Below are 17,521 nucleotides of genomic sequence, written 5' to 3'. Positions count from 1 at the left end.
GATTAAACTCTGCAAAGATAAGATGGCTAATGAAGGAAATACAAACACTGTAAAAGCAAGCACAGGTGCTTCGACTGAGAATGAAGCTCACTTGCCATTTACTTAAAACATACTGCACAACAACATATAAACTAGAACTTCACTTGCACCGATATCACAAATAAGCAACAAAGTAAAAGAGGAACCTGATCCAAAGAGTCATTATTAAGCCTAGAAATACGATGAACTGGGATTCACCTATCTCAAGTGTGATGAAACACTTGTCAACAATTGTCAAACCTTCATGGTTCTACTTAGAAACAAAACATCAGGAGCACCATGATAAATCAAGAATGTGTTCTGAAACTACATGGGCTCATCATCTGTTAGGTATATCAACATTTCTGCCTTCCACTTTATCCTTTTAACAGCAATGATATTCTGAATACTACACACAAATAAGGCCAATTATAATTCTGGCCTGGATTTTGCTTTTGCCAATAAAGTTGAATCACATGTTACAAGAGTAAACCAAAAAGTAAAGGCAATTTGAATATTACCAGATAAACTCAACAGATAGAAGCTTACATCCTACAACATGTTCATGATGGCTTATGGTATTTGGAACCTGGAATGCCGAAACATGGTGACGCAGCCAAAAAATAAAAAAATAAAATAAATAAATGGAAAAAATATATTGGGAGAGATAATAATGGACGTGATGTTGTTGCTCCACACTCCCCCTACAGCCGAATACACAATGCGATGATGAACATTCACTCTAGCAAAGAGGAGGTTAAACATTTGTAGGTGGCATGAAGGAGCAATCAGATCAAGCCTCCATATATGGAAATCAAGAATAAAGTTGTGTCAGCTGTTGCTGGCAAATGTCAACCCCTACATACCCCATAAATTAATATGATGTCAATGAAAGGTTAAACAGAAAAGAGGTCCCAAAGTGTGCCATGCAGTCATGAAAATGAAAGCTATTGGAACAAAACCTCTAACACAATACCCAACGCTCAAAGTTATTACTGCAAGGTTTGTCCATTAGCCTATTTCCAATAAAACTGCTTTACTTCAAACTTTTTGGCATTTGTTTCCATGGATGATAAATGGTGCTACTGTTAGTTCCTATTGGCTACAAAACCAGTCCAATTACAGTCAGTGTGGAGAACGCATGTTCAGTAAGAGTCTTTGTGGGTCTTTTACTAGGTAGTTCAGTGTTAATCCAGCATTCTAAAAATGTGCAGGTTAGGTTAATGTGTGACTTAAAACATGGTGAAGTTTGAGTGTGTACGTGTGTAGAATAAATATACTATACAATATATTTTTGAGAATATAGATATTTCAGTATATTTTAATATACAGTCGACCCTTAATATACGACCAGCCTGACATGCGAACAACTTGATTTACGACCAAAATTTTTGTTTTGATTTACGACCAACATCTTGCGTTACGACCCGAATGCAGTCACATGTATCTGCTTGTGCGATTGTAAACAAACAGCCGAGAGCGTTCGTAAGCGTCAGTCGGAGCCCAGATACATGTGTTTGTAGAAGTAATTTCGGTCAGTGCAGTGATTTATCTATATATATATATATAATTCACTAAGACCATGACAAGCAAGACGCATAATTGCTAAGGGAGGAAGAGAATGTAACAAAGGTAAAGAAAGCGATTGTTAAGGGATGTTAGCTAGCGGGCTGGCGCGACACATGATGATGTCATCAGGCTGAGTCAGCACCGGCTTGCTTTGGAGCAGTTCACAACACGCCCAGCTTTGAACTGAGTGCTCGACTACTGTCATTATTAACTTGAGAAACAGCGATCACAATCGAAACGAAGAAGGAAATTGTGCAGAAATATGAGAGTAGTGTTCGTGTGACCTATCTAGCTAATATGTACAGCATGTCGAAATCCACCATCTCGACAATTTTACAAAGAAAAGATTTGCATAAGGAGGCTCCTTCTAAACAATAACCACCTTCCGTTTCATTCTCCTCCTCCTCCTCCCTTCCTGCAGCCCAAAGATGTCAAATGAAATGGTGAGTACAGTATGAAATTGTTGTTTCTGGTAGGCTAGGCACTTTTTAGAACTTTTTGGTTAGTACATTCCAAAAATTATTGGTGTTTTGGTAAATTATGCGCATTATACAACCCTTTTTTATTATGAAAAGGTTAAGTAAGTATTGCTGTGGGAGATTCGGAGTGCATTATGGGTATTTCCATTATTTCTTATGGGAAAAATAGTCTTGACTTACAACTAACTTGAGTTAGAACCAGCCCTCGCGAACGAATTGAGTAAGGGTGCAATCTAAATATAAAGAATTACTGTTATTAGTTAAAATTGTTTGCCTGACAGTTGATTTAATCATCTCGAGAAACTATTGTTGAAGAAATATACTTGTAACAAATTGTTAGCACTATAACGTTTTTAAACAATTCTTCTTAATATGTCAATCACCATCAGACTTGCAGCACATTTCAGCTTCGACTGCATCACATGCTAGATGGGCTGACACCAATAATTTGGGTTATTGGGAAGCCCGTGTTTAATTTTTTCCAGGTAAAAACAAAAGCCATACATAATCTGCCAGATATGTTTCATTCAATAGACTGGCACCTCATCGCGTATTGACTCTCAACTCACAGTTGATGCTGTCTGGATATGTTTCAGCAACTTTATCTAACCGGATTAAGGAGATTCAAGGATAGAGAACTACTTCCTGAAAATACTACGAGGAACAAATATTAAAAACTGGAAACAAGAGACCAAAAAATTTAACCTAAGTCAGTTCAGGAATCTCAGTAAGTTTTGATTGGAAATTTGCAGGAGAGAAAGAGAGGCAGAAAGAGAGCAAATAGCTAAAACTGAAACCCAAATGTCTCTCTGTCATCAAACCAGCGGCATAAAACCTTCTGAAGCACTGCCAAAGAAGATGGCAATGACACAATTTTGTGTGTACACATCATCCGATCTGCTGATGAAATGACTATTGGATGGGAGCTGCCCATCCATCGAGTTAATGTACAAGTATTTGAAAAGATATGACAGACCATTCACAACCTTTGGCAAAGACCACAGTGTAATTTTGGTTACTAGTGAAGCAAACTCTGAGCAAACATAGCTACAGGGACATTATAGTGTTTGTTGAGTCAACAAGCACCAGCTCAACTTAAGCAAACCTAAAAAATTCTACTGATTTAGCGTTTAACAAGACTGCACCCCATACCAAAAACCACACAGTGAGTGTGTGAGACTGCATCTCTACATTTCTGTAAGGTACAAGTTGGAGCTTTAGCATTTTCTTCAGTCTAGTAATGTGGTTTGTGTCTCTCTTCTAATAATAATAATTCTTTGCATTTATATAGCGCTTTTCTCACTACTCAAAGCGCTCAGCGATTGTTGGTTAAGGGCCTTGCTTAAGAGCCCAACAGAGCAGAGTCCCTTTTGGTATTTAAGGGATTCGAACCGATTCTAAACAAACGCTGGTTATAAAATGTGAAGTTCCAATTCAACTGTATGGTAACATACAGGTATGTAACATCAAAAAAAAAAAAACAACCTCAACAAAAACAGAACTGTTTCAACTGTATCTTAAACAGCCCCATTACCAAAGGTCACTTAAAGAATCTGAGTGTGGCCTTTCTTCTGGAGTGAATGATGAAGGTAGCCATAAACTAGCATGGAATCAGCCCATTCCTACTCCAGAATCTAAGCACTTGTGTTACATTTCTGTAGTTGAAGCACCATAACCTCCAACAGTGTTTCAACATCTGATTAAGCACTGCACACTATTCTGTCTTTGCTGTTGTTAAAATACTTGCTTGAGTGGGCATTTTGCACAGCTCAGCTGATTATCAGTAGCAAATGACAAGCGAAGCTAAAATAACATAAAACAGGGCATACCAGTTCTCCCAACAAGCATGAATAGTCTTATTTTCAATCATGTTACAAGGTTATGGGTAACAAAGTGGATTGTATCTTTAAATGCATTGTGATTACGGGCTCTGCTACATCGTGCCAGGAAGGTTTAGGGTGTATAGTTTGCGAATGTTTGTAAGTACTGTTACTTCTGGTAACCAAACACATTTGCCCTTGCACATAACTGGCAGCACAGTCAAAGCAAACCTAAAAAATAAAATCAATTAGTTCAGCTAGTAATTCGGGGAAGGTTACTTTTACAGCAAACAAAGAAAACTTACCCAAAATAATGTTCTTTAAAAACTTCTGAAATGCAAAAAATCATTATATCCCAAATTAACAGTCAAAGAAACATTACAGATCATATACCGGTAATCTGAAAAGTGAAACAGGCAAACTGATTATCACACTTAATTCACTAGGCATAAAGCTCATGTGGAGTATGAGAATTGGGAAGCCAACAATATCCTGCATCAGACTCATCATGATCTGCATTCTGCTCAAAGACAGCTTACAAGCCGGAGACTAGATAAAGTTTTTAATGTGCATGGCTCATCTGAATGTTTTTATGTTCTTGGACAAGCTCCTGTCCTAATTGCTTGTTTAACAAAATGACTTAATGACATTAATCTTGACTGTTTTTTTTTCTTTTCTTTTCTAATCTGCCCCCAAGTGTAATGGATGAGTATAGTTTCTTTAATTTCAAAAATGTATAAACTCGCGGATAAGTTCTCCAGCAGATAAGTCAGGACTTGATTTTATCGTATAATTTCTGGTATCTTATGTCGGTCGTATAGGTCAAATGCAGAAAACTCACGCTATTGGTCCAAGAGATTATGATACAGTATGTTAACGCCCACCTGAGAGAGTAACCACGGAGCACGCGGCCTTAATTTTCTATGTGGGTACAGCAATGCGCTGTGTCAGCATGTGCTCCTAACCTCTGTCTCTCTCTATTGTGCCTACGTGACCACACGGTAATACCCAAACTATTCCAAAGCGACATTTGCACAGATTTGTGTTTTTGTATCTCACATCCTCATACACCTTTACCCCTTAGCTGTGATGAAGCGTTCGATCAGGAGAAAATATGAAGCTGGTCTTAAATTAAATGTCGTTTAAGTAGCGAAAGAAATTTGTAACTGTGCTGCTGCAACAAAATTCAATGCATCTGAGAAACTGATGTGAAATTTGAGGAGGCAAGAAGATGTTTAAAAAAAAAATTGTGTAGCATTTTTGAACGGGCGTATAAGTCGGGGTCTGATTTTATGATCGATTTTTCAGGTTTCAAGACCCGACTTACATTCAGCCATGTTTAACCTCCTTACTGTTACATTTATTATAAAAAATAAAAAAAAAATGACATACTTATTAAATCTCATATCTATACAGTGCAATGTGCAAAATACTTAAAATACAAATTTAGAAGTGTAGAAAGTATAATAATGATACAAATAATGACGATGATGATTAATAATAATAATATGAACAGCAAACTGCACTTGTGCGAGTAGCATGAATGTCACTTTGGGATTCACCACAATCACTTTCAGTTTCACTGACCGTTTCAGTTTCACTGCCTGAAGACGGATTCACCTCATCCTCAATGCTGATGAGAGGCATTTCTTACAAGACACCATTATGAGGCTATGAGAAGACTACACTGTTGCTCAGGTAACGCTGGGACCTGACTCTTACGTAAGACACGCCTACACCGTTGCCCAAGTAACACTCGGCACTAATGCTTTTGGCACTTTTACAGTCCGAATAACCCTCGTGTCTTATGTGAGACGCGTCCATACCGTTGCCCAAGTGACACTGGGGACTAACGCTAAGGAGTTTAATAAATACTACTTTGATCATTTCTGAAATTCAGTTTTTGAATATATTACTTTATAATAGAAGCACTAATTAATAAGAAAAAAAAGTTAAAAAATACAAAGCCAGTTGGCATTTACAGAGCCATTGTAAAGAGATTACGCATGCCACAAACAAGAAACAAGAGGATTGTGTCATGTGAATAAAGCACCTGGAGGACCAAAATTTGGAAACGGCAATTCTTTATATGTCAACTAAAATTAAAACATTAGAACAATCTAGACGAGAACAGGTCATTCAGCCCCAAAAAGCTTGGCAGTGTCTATGGTTATCTGTGTAAAGAAAAACATCCTAATGTTTGTACAAAATTTACCCTTAATAAATTTCAAAATATGTCCCTGTGTTCTTCATGAACTCATTTTAAAGTCACCATCACCAATTCCCTTTGTGCTTTTAAACACTTCTCTTTTGGTTAAACTGAAAAGACATATATATATATATATATATATATATATATATATACATATATATACATATATATATACACATATACACATATATATATATATATACACATATATATATATACATATATACACACATATATATATACATATATACACACATATATATATATATACACATATATATATATATACATATACACACACATATATATATATATATATATACACACATATATATATATATATATATATACACATATATATATATATATATATATATATATATATATATATACATATATATATATATATATATACATATATATATATATATATATATATATATATATATATATATATATATATAGTCATTTCTGTCTGCAAATTTCCGTTATATTTTGCAAACAATTAAGGTTTTATATTAGTAGTGGAAATTAACATAATTAAACAATAAGAACACTGATACAAAATTTCTCAGTTCCTCATTGTTAGGAGTTAAGATTGGAAATACAAGGTTGACAGAACAGGTAATCATTTACAACATGCCTGTAATGACGATTTTCTTCGCTCGTGTTTGCGATACTTACAATATAGGATTTTTAAAAAATAATTCCATATAACCTTTTTCTGACAGAAAACCAGAAAAGCAGGATTTACAGTAATACAAGAAAAGAAGGATTTGCATAACAGTTTTAGTGTGAGGAATTGGGAAGGTTTTGCCCTTCTATTTTTTTGTAACAGATAATATTTGTGACACCATCCACTGGTATTTTCCCAGTGCAACAAGGGAGACAGGGTGGTACATTTAGGATTGTTTGGCCTTGCAACTGACAGATGTTCAATCTTGGCTATACCAGTGCTACCAGTGAGTGCTCTTGCACAAAAAAAAAAGAGGATCCCACATTTAAAACCCAGCTGCAAACTAATTAATTTATTACAATAACTGCAAATGCAACTGAATTTATATCTTAATTCGTTAATCTTTTCTAATTAAAGACAAGACTCCCCAGACTTCAATGTTCCATTTGTAATGGACAAAAAGTAATGTGTTTCAATTCAGCAGTATTTTCACTAAAACAATGAAGTTGAAAACCCACAGCTGCTCCTTCAAGTGGTTCATTGTGACAAAGATACTATGACAGATGTCAGACCATTCTGACCTGCAGGTAGTTTACACGCTGCAGCTCAAACAGGTAAGAAACACTGCTTAGCTGTGCAGGAAATGGAAGGAACACAAATGTATGTAGACATTCTCTCTATTCAAATCTTTTTATATGATAAAGTTGCTATTATTTAGAATATAAAGTGGTACTTCTCTACAATCTCATTCTGACATTTTACACTGTTAAAAGTATGAAATCAGAGGTATTTAAAAACATCAAATATAATGTTTAAATTTAGCATAACTAAATAATTAATTCAAAAATACAGAGAAATTACTGGAGCTCTACAGTGTACTACTTATAAAAAAAAATATTAAGTTTTTAATGGAATAAGCCATATGAAACAAAAGCAAGAACAGAATTTAACTTGAGGTATTAATAACAACTTCCACCAATTTTCCCTACTAGTCTGTACTTTACTAAAAAAAAAAAACTTATGATGGGCTGCAGTTAAATGACAGTAGAGTGCATCTATTTATGATCCTTTGATTTTGGAGCTTATCAGAATATTTGTTAACAGTCTTAAATCAGTCACTCTCTTTTGGACTTTCAATAACCTGTAGTTAAAGTTATTTTTTCTTTATTTTCAATTAACAATATATTACAGTTTGGCTTCGTTTCTAATTATTTCTAACCTTACCTCACATAGTATGAGGGCTCTCTCTTTTCCTATCGGAGGTTTTTTTAGTTGCAGAATCTAAATCTGCTATTTAAATTTTGTTTGGACCAACATTTAATAATGTTATCATTTTAACAGCTTACTGCAATACCGGGTGGCACGGTGGTGCAATGGGTAGGGCTGCTGCCTCGCAGTAAGGAGACCTGTGGGTTCGTTCACCCGGGTCCTCCCTGCGTGGAGTTTGCATGTTCTCCCCGTGTCTGCATGGGTTTCCTCCCACAGTCCAAAGACATGCAGGTTAGGTGCATTGGCGATTCTAAATTGTGCTTGGTGTGTGTGAGTGGTGGTTCTGAAGCTAAGGATCTGTGCTGGTATCCCGAAGGTTGCCAGTTCGAATCCCCGTCTCTGCCAAAAGAGATCCTACTCTGCTGGGCCCTTGAGCAAAGCCCTTAACCTTCAATTGCTCCAGGGGCGCTGTACAATGGCTGACCCTGTGCTCTGACCCCAAGGGGTATGCGAAAACTAACAAATTTCTAACACAAGAAATTGTATTAAGTGAAATAAAGAACAAAAAAAAAAGTGTGTGTGTGTGCCCTGCCCACGGTTTGTTTCCTGCCTTGCACCCTGTGTTGGCTGGGATTGGCTCCAGCAGACCTCCGTGACCCTTTAGTTAGGATATAGAGGGCTGGATGATGGATGGATACTGCAATGCCATACTTCTTTATTGTGAGCATTACCATTTTGTGCCCATTTACTAACAGCTGCCCTGACAAGACTACCCAAAGATGACATCATCAACCTAACTGTATAAAAGACAGCTTCAATATCTACGATTATACATAAAAACTTTGTTGGTGTGTGAAAAGCTTTGTGTTTTGAACTCCATTTAATGAATTTTGTGCTTTGAACCTTAGGCTATGATTTCTGGTTTCTGTTTGGACTCTGTTGAAAGATTTGGAGTGACCTTTGGATTGTGAAACTTTGTGTGTTATTTGGCAGTGTCTCATTTCCTCTCCGGTCTCTTGAAGGTGCAATACAAGAAAACAAATCAAACACAATACTACACACATACTACGGCTGTGCCTTCAGATTTCATGTTATTGCTCTCAATTCTCTTTAAGCAGTTTTTTTTTGCCATAATAATATCAAAATATAACATTTTTAAAAGCTGTCATGATTACATACATTCAGGGAATATAATAAACAGAGAGGATAAATGGCAAATAAGAGAGAGAACTGTTTATGATTAATACATATTGATGCATTTTTATGAACATATGTGTCCAGTACTGCACTATTTTTTTAAGCAATATGTGATATTAATATATCAAGATAATCTGAAGATATTTGATTACATTTTCACTTTTTAGACCCAGAGATGATGGATTTTTTTAACTTATAAAACTTGCAAGGCAACTCCAGGCTGTCCAAAGACTGCTTAATGATTGACTAGTCATATCGGCACACAGCAATATATACAAGGCTCTCACTCCTGAAGACAGCCTCTGGGTCTCAAACTACAGAAAAGATTTTCAAACATGAAGTCTTCTTTTATCTTGCTATTTATACTATTTCCTTGTATATGTACTAACAGAATGGATAAAGCTGAAGACTTTTCTTTTACTCATGCACCAGATGAAACAAAATCTAGATTTGCAATGCTTGATGATGTCCGAATCCTCGCCAATGGCCTTCTTCAGTTGGGCCACGGACTAAAAGATTTTGTACACAAAACTAAAGGCCAGATTAATGACATATTCCAGAGACTCAGCATTTTCGACAAATCTTTCTATGAGCTTTCCTTACAGACCAACCAAATCAAAGTAGAAGAAGAGGAGCTCAAGAAAACCACTACAATCCTAAAGATAAAAAATGAAGAAGTCCGGAACATGTCCCTCGAAATTAATTCCAAAATTAATGAAATCTTAGATGATCGAACAAGTCTGGAAAGCAAAGTTGGAGGGCTGGAACAGAAGCTGAATGGGCTTACACACAATCTACCTTTGCCAAATGAATTGAAAGAAATTTCAACTCTTAAGGTAAAAAAATCAAGGCTTAACATATAAAACAGAACAGAAAACTTAAATCATCAGTAGCACCATTATGGTTTCAGCCAATGACATAAACTAGGATTGTTTTGCTAAATCTGTTAATTGATTTACTGCTAAATGAAAATATTAGACATGAAGAACACTTTTGCACTAGACAAAAGGCCAATAATAATTAGTATGTGTGTGGCTATTGTAGTATGGTGGAGAAAAGACATTAAAAATTCTTTTCATTTTTAATTATCTGTGTAGAAAAAGATCAGTTCACTGTTGTGCAATGCATAGTTAGAAATACTGATGGTTTTTTTTAAATTGTGGTAGCCCATATCCATAATCACAGGTATTTTGAAATATCATTTAGAATTTTAGAATGCAAGTTATATTTATAACAAGACTCAAAAAGAAAATGGATAAAAAAAATAACTATTAGCTAAAGTGAAGCCTTCTTATAGGTTTTATAAGGTTTTTACCTTCACGTGTACAGAGTAAAATGAAATTGTTACATGTGTTACTCAACACATTAGTTTCACAATGGTTTAGAAATAGGATTGTAGGAAGCACAGAAGAACTGGAAAAGTAGTACAAAAATAAGCAAATTCTAGAACTTATGCAACATCAGGACACCCCAGTAACCAGATGTACACCAGTATTTTAGTATATTACTGCAAAAGAATGTGGGGACTGTTCAGCGGTGTAGAGTTGTAGTCTAACATTTTATTAATAACAATGATTACTTCTCGCCTGAAGAAGGGGCCTGAGTCGCCTCGAAAGCTTGCATATTGTCATCTTTTTAGTTAGTCATTTTGCTTCACTTCTCATTACATTAATAACACAGAAATCTTAAAAAATAAAATGCTACACTACAGATGAAGATAAATTGCTTAAACCTAGAAGTGAGATAAAAGTCAGGTTTAATAGGAATACTTATTGCAATACAGCAAATTAGGGGTATCCATTCTCGATTGGGTTAGTTTGGACTTTAAATAACAGATTTGTTGTAAACAACCTAATAAAACCCAAAGTAAACCCAAACATCAGTGAGATATTCAGTTAGCCTTTTCACCATCCTCACTCCATCCCACAATAGACTGCTATCCTTTATTAGTTTCTGTTACGACAACAACACTTATTTATATAGCACATTTTCATACAAAAAAAATGTAGCTCAAAGTGCTGTTACATCTTTGGTTACATTTTCTTCCCTTTTCAATCTTTTTCATCTTCTCCACTTACTGACTTAAAATTGAAAATAAAAATAACTGACAGATTATCTGTTCCAATTAAAGAATGTGGGGTGTTGACTCGTGATGATTATAATTACCAGCAGACCCCCGTGACCCTGTGTTAGGATATAGTGGGTTGGAAAATGACTGACTGACTGACATTAAAAATAAAAATGACTGTAAACCTGCATAGTCCAAATGAAGCAAAAGTAGGAATAAAAATAATGGCACTGTTTAATCTTCTTAGTCATTAGGCATCACATCCTATTCTAAGAAATCATGCAGATTAAAAAGGGCACAAGTTTTAGATCAAGCCGAACAAACTTTCTATACTAACCATCCAGCACACCTCTATCACTTACTGCTGAGCTACACCATCAAGAAGCCTGGTCTTCATCTACATTAATGGTGCATGCTCAAGAACTCCCCATTACAAATAGAACATTAAAAAATGTATTAATTTTTCATCAGCCTTGTAATGAGTTTGTACTTTATGAATTTCCAAAATACTAGTGATTTATAAATATTAATCACTTCCTCTAGTGCTGAAAAAAGACATCATTCTTCCTGATTCATTCACCTGAATATACACATTATACCTAGTGTAACCTGAATTAAAACTTTACATTATAATTCTATAGTTCATCCTGAAATGTCTATGGGCTCAAAAATATTACTGCATTTTTTATTTCCTCAAATCAAATTGAATCTAAAAAAGTTAAATTCAAGACAGTGTTCAGTATTCATAGAATAATTAATAAAAGCTATGGAGGTGTCTAAAATGTATGTATTGCTTTACAGAATAAAATAAGCCATCTAATGTACAACAACAGACAAATTATATTATCTATTATTGTAATTCCCTAGGCAATCATTGAAGGTCAGGAGAAAAATATAAGAGATCTTGTCAAGGTTGTTCATGAACAACATACTCAGCTAGACCAGCAAAAAACCCAAATTAAAGACCTGGAGGAAAAGGTATGTCATGCATTTAACAAAGCAAAGAGAACAATTGACAAAACAAAAAATACTTCAGCATAATATAAATTTGAGAGCCTAATGGACAGAAATTTGAAACAGCTTTACTACACATTTACCATTCTTCTAACGAAAAGCTTGTTTCATGATTTAGCTCAGCTACCCCACTTTACAGGACAACATCGACAACTCAGTTTCTGTGGTGAATACGGAACCAGACGTCATTCCATACCTAATGATGAACACCACTGATAACAAGACCTCAGACAAAAATGGTTTGTATTTTGTACTTGTTCAAAAATAAAAAATAAAATTTCAAGGAATAACCTGGTAAGCATACTAATTTTTTTTTACCACAACTCATTTCACAGATTCCCCTACAGACTGCAATGCAGTCTACCTCAGTGGTCAAACTACTTCAGGAATTTACGCTATCAAGCCAAATCAATCAGAACCATTTCACGTTTACTGTGAGATGACAGAAGGTAAGCTCTAGGAAAGATTTTTATATTTTAATTGTATTTACATTATTCAGCCATTCTTCACTCAGACTACTTCATAATGCGGCTTTGTAACAATAATGTATAGGAACTGCGCAGTTGTAAATAATAAACGTAGAAAGGACAGCACAGAAAATGGAGATATGACAGATAACACTGCTGTCTAACTGCACTTATTAATAAACGTAGAAAGGACAGCACAGAAAATGGAGATATGACAGATAACACTGCTGTCTAACTGCACTTAACAGCTTACCTAAATGCCAAATGTAGTTCCCTTATTTTTTCTAGTTAAAATCCCATATTCACTCATCATATAAATAATTCATAAATATGACTTGCATAAATCTCAATTAATCATTGCAAAGCATATACACTACTGGTCAAATGTTTTACAGTTCCACAGTTTTTCCAGGTTTTTTTCCACCCAAATTTAATCAGTTGAAATGCAATGAGTGATCTAAAATGGAGAAAAGGTAAGCAGTAAACTGCCAGAGGTTTAAATTTAAAGCTTAGGTTAGCAAAAACTGAAAACAAAGGAAACTTCAGAATATTATAAATGAGCCTGCGTCAGGAAACAACTAGGGATACAACCTACAGATGCTCTGCAGCAATTTAAGTAAATGAAGCCTTCAAGCTGAAACAATTTACACCGGTGTCCTAACTACTGTTGATTACTTAAAAACCCTCTGTCTTTCTTAAAGCAGAGCTGGACACCCTCTGAAGTACTACTTTGACAATATTGCAGTGATAATGGGAACAAAATGGCAGTAATCAAATGAAATGAGAGAGAGAGAGACTTATTGCCCTTAGAAGTGTAGGCCCTTCATTAACTGCTAAGGGAAAAAAAAACAAAGTGTCAGTGAGTAACACACATAATCCAAAGGTGACTGGAAACTGGACGAAACTCTGATAGGAAGAGATCTGGCAGACCCAAAGATACAACCCAATCAGAAGACAAGTTTCTGAAGGTCACCCGCTAACGTGATAGGTACCTCACAGCACAAGCACACAAGCACAGCATAATGGTGAAGGTCGAAAAAAGCAAGTCTCAGTTTCTACTGTGAAGAGAAGACTTTGTGCTGTAGGTTTGACCGGGCGAATGGCAGTAAGAAAAGACAAAAAGGGGCCTTGAAACACCAGCTGTGGGCTACAGGACACTGAAAGAAAATCTTATGGACTGATAAATCAAAGTTTGAAATCTTCAGTTCATCATGTAGGTTGTTTGTACATCGTCAAGTTGGGGAAAAGATGGTTCCTCAGTGTGTGACTCCAGCTGTCAAACATGGAGGAGGAAGTGTGATGGCCTGGGGTTCTTCTGCTGAAGGGAGAGTTGGTGACTTTAATGGAGTGACTGGCATTCTGAATCGAAAGGGTTACCACAGTTTGGCTGTTATATCAGTAAAAGGTGCAGGCTACTTTGATGAATCAAAAAAAAAAAATTGAATACATTTTTGTACACTTAATGATTCTTTTACTTTTTTATTTGTTATTTAATTGTTCTATGCCTTGATTTCATGAAACATTAAGACATTACACATGCATGCATTTCCATAAAAACTGAAAAAACTGAGGTGTTCTAAAACTTTTGACCAGTAGTGTACATTTAAATGATAAAAATTAATCAAAACCATAGAATGGTACCACCCTGCACCCATCACTTTTACCTCAATTTCTAAAATTTCCCTTTATAGTAGTTGAGCAGGCTACACAAAGGACGTGTAAGACTCAGAAGCACTTTCTCATCAATTTCAATCTTTGCAGTTAAAAATCAGAGACAGTAGGTATTGGTCCTTATTTCGACAAGATATCCTTTGTTTGAGCAGTTTTCTACACTGATGCTGCATTCACATGCTAAGGGAATTTTTGAAAGTAACGTTTGGGACATCACAACATAGACAACTTCTCATTATTCACGTTCACTTTTGCCAGTGTTGACTTGTTCTGATTTTTCAGGAAAGTTAAAAGCAAAGGAAAGGCATTAAGTGGAGTCTGGGACACTTTACATACAACACAGCCTCCAAATGACATCATTGGTTGTACTGATCAGGGTTAGGTCACAAGTCATGGAATCTACATAACAAAATTATCCCTGAATTTTCCCACTGGGAGATGCCAATAGGAAGAAAAGTTCATGTGAAATTTTCCATTTTCCTGTGCGTCCAATAGTATATTAATGCAACAACAGAATCTTCTGGAAATTATCCTTTAATAATTTTGTTTCTTGTGCATCTGGATAGTTAAAATATTTTTCAAACCATCAAATTTAGTCTGGGTTGCACACACAAGCAGTGTATAAATTTAGCAAGCTTGTATATTTTAGATTTTCAGCGTATGTGCCTCTGCATTTGTTTAAACCCATTCAACTAGTCAGCTTTCACCACACATCAACCAATTCATTCCAATCTCAATCATTTCACTCTTTACTTGTGATTGGTTGGACCTGGGAGTTTCTTTAATAACAAGAATCTTTTGACATATTATTCCAAACAAAACTAATGAAAAAATCAAGGAGTTACTGCTGTTTGGAAGAAGCTCTGCTGTACCAACTCCAAGTTAATTTCTTGAAAAATATTTTTGCTTAACTGTGGTAATTGTTGGAAAGGGGATGAATGAGAATAGTTTTAAAACTAATATTAAAAGAAGAGTCAAAACCACTGTACTGCTTTTACTCAAAATGCCACGAATTTAAGAAAATGAGGAACTTGCTGCATTTTCTGAACTGAATTGCTTATCATATCTGAATTCTTGGATAACTGAGTTTCTTCTTAACTGCTAGATGCCACTGTTAGATACCCTCACTAGCAAGCAAACTAAAAGGGCATCTGATTACTGGAACTCTATTATATTCTCCAAACCAAAAACCAGAATCACACCTCTCAGGAATGAAGCTGTCTTTATGTCACTATTAGAGAGTCATGTACCCAACAATCAACTAATTGAGCAAGAAGCATGTTCTTGTGACCACGGAGATGGAATACACATTAAAAGCTTGCACAGAAATAAATCCGAAGCGAAGAAAGTAGCAGAGATAAAAAGTGAAATTACTAAAATAGATGAAGAACATGCCAGACTACCAAGCGAGACTCTACATAAGAGGAGGCAGGCTCTACATTCAGAATTAAACCTCTTGACAACTAAAGAAACCGAACAACTAATTTACAAATCCAGACATCATTATTATGAACATGGAGAAAGCTAATAAGCTTTTAGCGCAACAAATCCACAAGCAAGATGTACGCAACGCAATCTCGGTAATTACTAACACGAACGGAGATAAAATCATCGAACACAAAAATATAATGTACACTTTTAGAGACTACTATAAATCCCTATATACTACTGAGTTTAAAGAAGACAATATACAATCTAATGCATTTCTGGATAAATTACAGATACCACAAATTGACGCTATTAGTGTGGAGGAGCTCGATAAACCTCTGTCATTATCAGAATTACTGGATGCTATAAAGTCACTCCAAGGTGGAAAAGCAGCAGGCCCTGACGGCTACCCTGCAGAGTTTTACAAGAAATTCTCCGCTCAGCTAGCTCCCCTCCTATTAGCAACATTTACAGAAGCCAGAGATAACCAATCTCTTCCACAAACCTTTCGCCAAGCACTAATCACTGTCTTTCCAAAACAAAATAAGGACTTATTACAATGTGCATCATACAGACCAATTTCACTTCTGAATAACGACGTTAAAATACTCTCTAAAATCATAGCTAGAAGGATGGAGAAAGTGCTCCCTCAGTAATATCACAAGACCAAACTGGATTTATTAGGGGCCGACATTATCTTCAAATCTTGACGCCTGTTTAATGTAATATACTCACCAACTAAATCAAACACCCCAGAAATATTATTATCATTGGATGCAGAAAAAGCATTCGACATGATTGAATGGAAATACCTTTTACTATTTTGGAGAAGTTTGGGTTTGGCCCAACATTTGTGCATGGATTAAATTACTGTATACTAACCCAGAAGCTTCAGTTTGCATCAATAACATTTGCTCAGACTACTTTAAACTAGAACGTGGCACAAGACAAGGATGCCCTTTGTCACCACTGCTGTTTGCAATTGCCATTGAACCACTGGCAATACATTGTCGAAATACTGATCAGATAAAGGGGATTAGCAGAGAAGGACTGGAACAGAAAATCTCATTATATGCAGATGACATGGTACTGTATATATCGGACCCAGAAAATTCTGTGCCTGCAGTCTTAGCAGCACTCACAGAATTTCAAAAGCTCTCTGGTCTCAGAATTAATCTGAATAAAAGTGTACTCTTTCCGTGAATTCGCAAGCATATAATATTAGATTAGACACCCTTCCTTTTATCATTGCAGAACAGTTTAAATACCTCGGGGTAAACATCACAAGTAAACATAAAGCTCTTTATCAACAAAATTTGTCGTCTGCATGGAAAAAATTAAACAAGACTTGCATAGATGGTCAACCCTTCATCTCACACTAGCTGGAAGAATTAACACTGTTAAGATGAATATTCTTCCTAAGCTCCTTTTTATTTCAAAACATACCAATATACATTAATAAATCGTTCTTTAAGCAATTAGATTCAACAATAACCTCATTTATTTGGAATTCTAAACATCCACGCATCAAAAGAGCGACCCTACAAAGACAAAAGGCAGAAGGCGGCATGGCTCTACCTAACTTCCAGTTTTATTACTGGGGCAAATATACAGTCGATAAGAACCTGGACACAAATAGAAGAACATACACAGGCATGGACCGCAATAGAAGTAAAATCCTGCAGTACTTCTT

General features: G+C 35.6%; 2 protein-coding genes across 14 annotated transcripts in view; one reads left to right on the top strand and one right to left on the bottom strand.

Annotated features, from left to right (window-relative positions):
* The window catches only part of dock7 (dedicator of cytokinesis 7), a 267,403-nt gene that overhangs the window by 129,370 nt on the left and 120,512 nt on the right, over positions 1-17,521 (bottom strand). The gene's annotated exons all lie outside the window — the stretch shown is intronic.
* The window catches only part of angptl3 (angiopoietin-like 3), a 15,994-nt gene continuing 7,931 nt past the window's right edge, over positions 9,459-17,521 (top strand). The window contains exons 1-4 of the mRNA XM_039735267.1: positions 9,459-10,016; positions 12,116-12,226; positions 12,381-12,501; positions 12,598-12,711. Of these exons, the coding sequence (XP_039591201.1) occupies positions 9,516-10,016; positions 12,116-12,226; positions 12,381-12,501; positions 12,598-12,711 (847 nt within the window). The 5' untranslated portion in view covers positions 9,459-9,515. The remainder of the gene's footprint in view (positions 10,017-12,115; positions 12,227-12,380; positions 12,502-12,597; positions 12,712-17,521) is intronic.

This window comes from Polypterus senegalus, chromosome 14 (assembly GCF_016835505.1).
Source record: "Polypterus senegalus isolate Bchr_013 chromosome 14, ASM1683550v1, whole genome shotgun sequence".
Classification (NCBI taxonomy): Eukaryota; Metazoa; Chordata; class Cladistia; order Polypteriformes; family Polypteridae; genus Polypterus; species Polypterus senegalus.
This window is presented reverse-complemented; position numbering and strand designations above follow the sequence as displayed.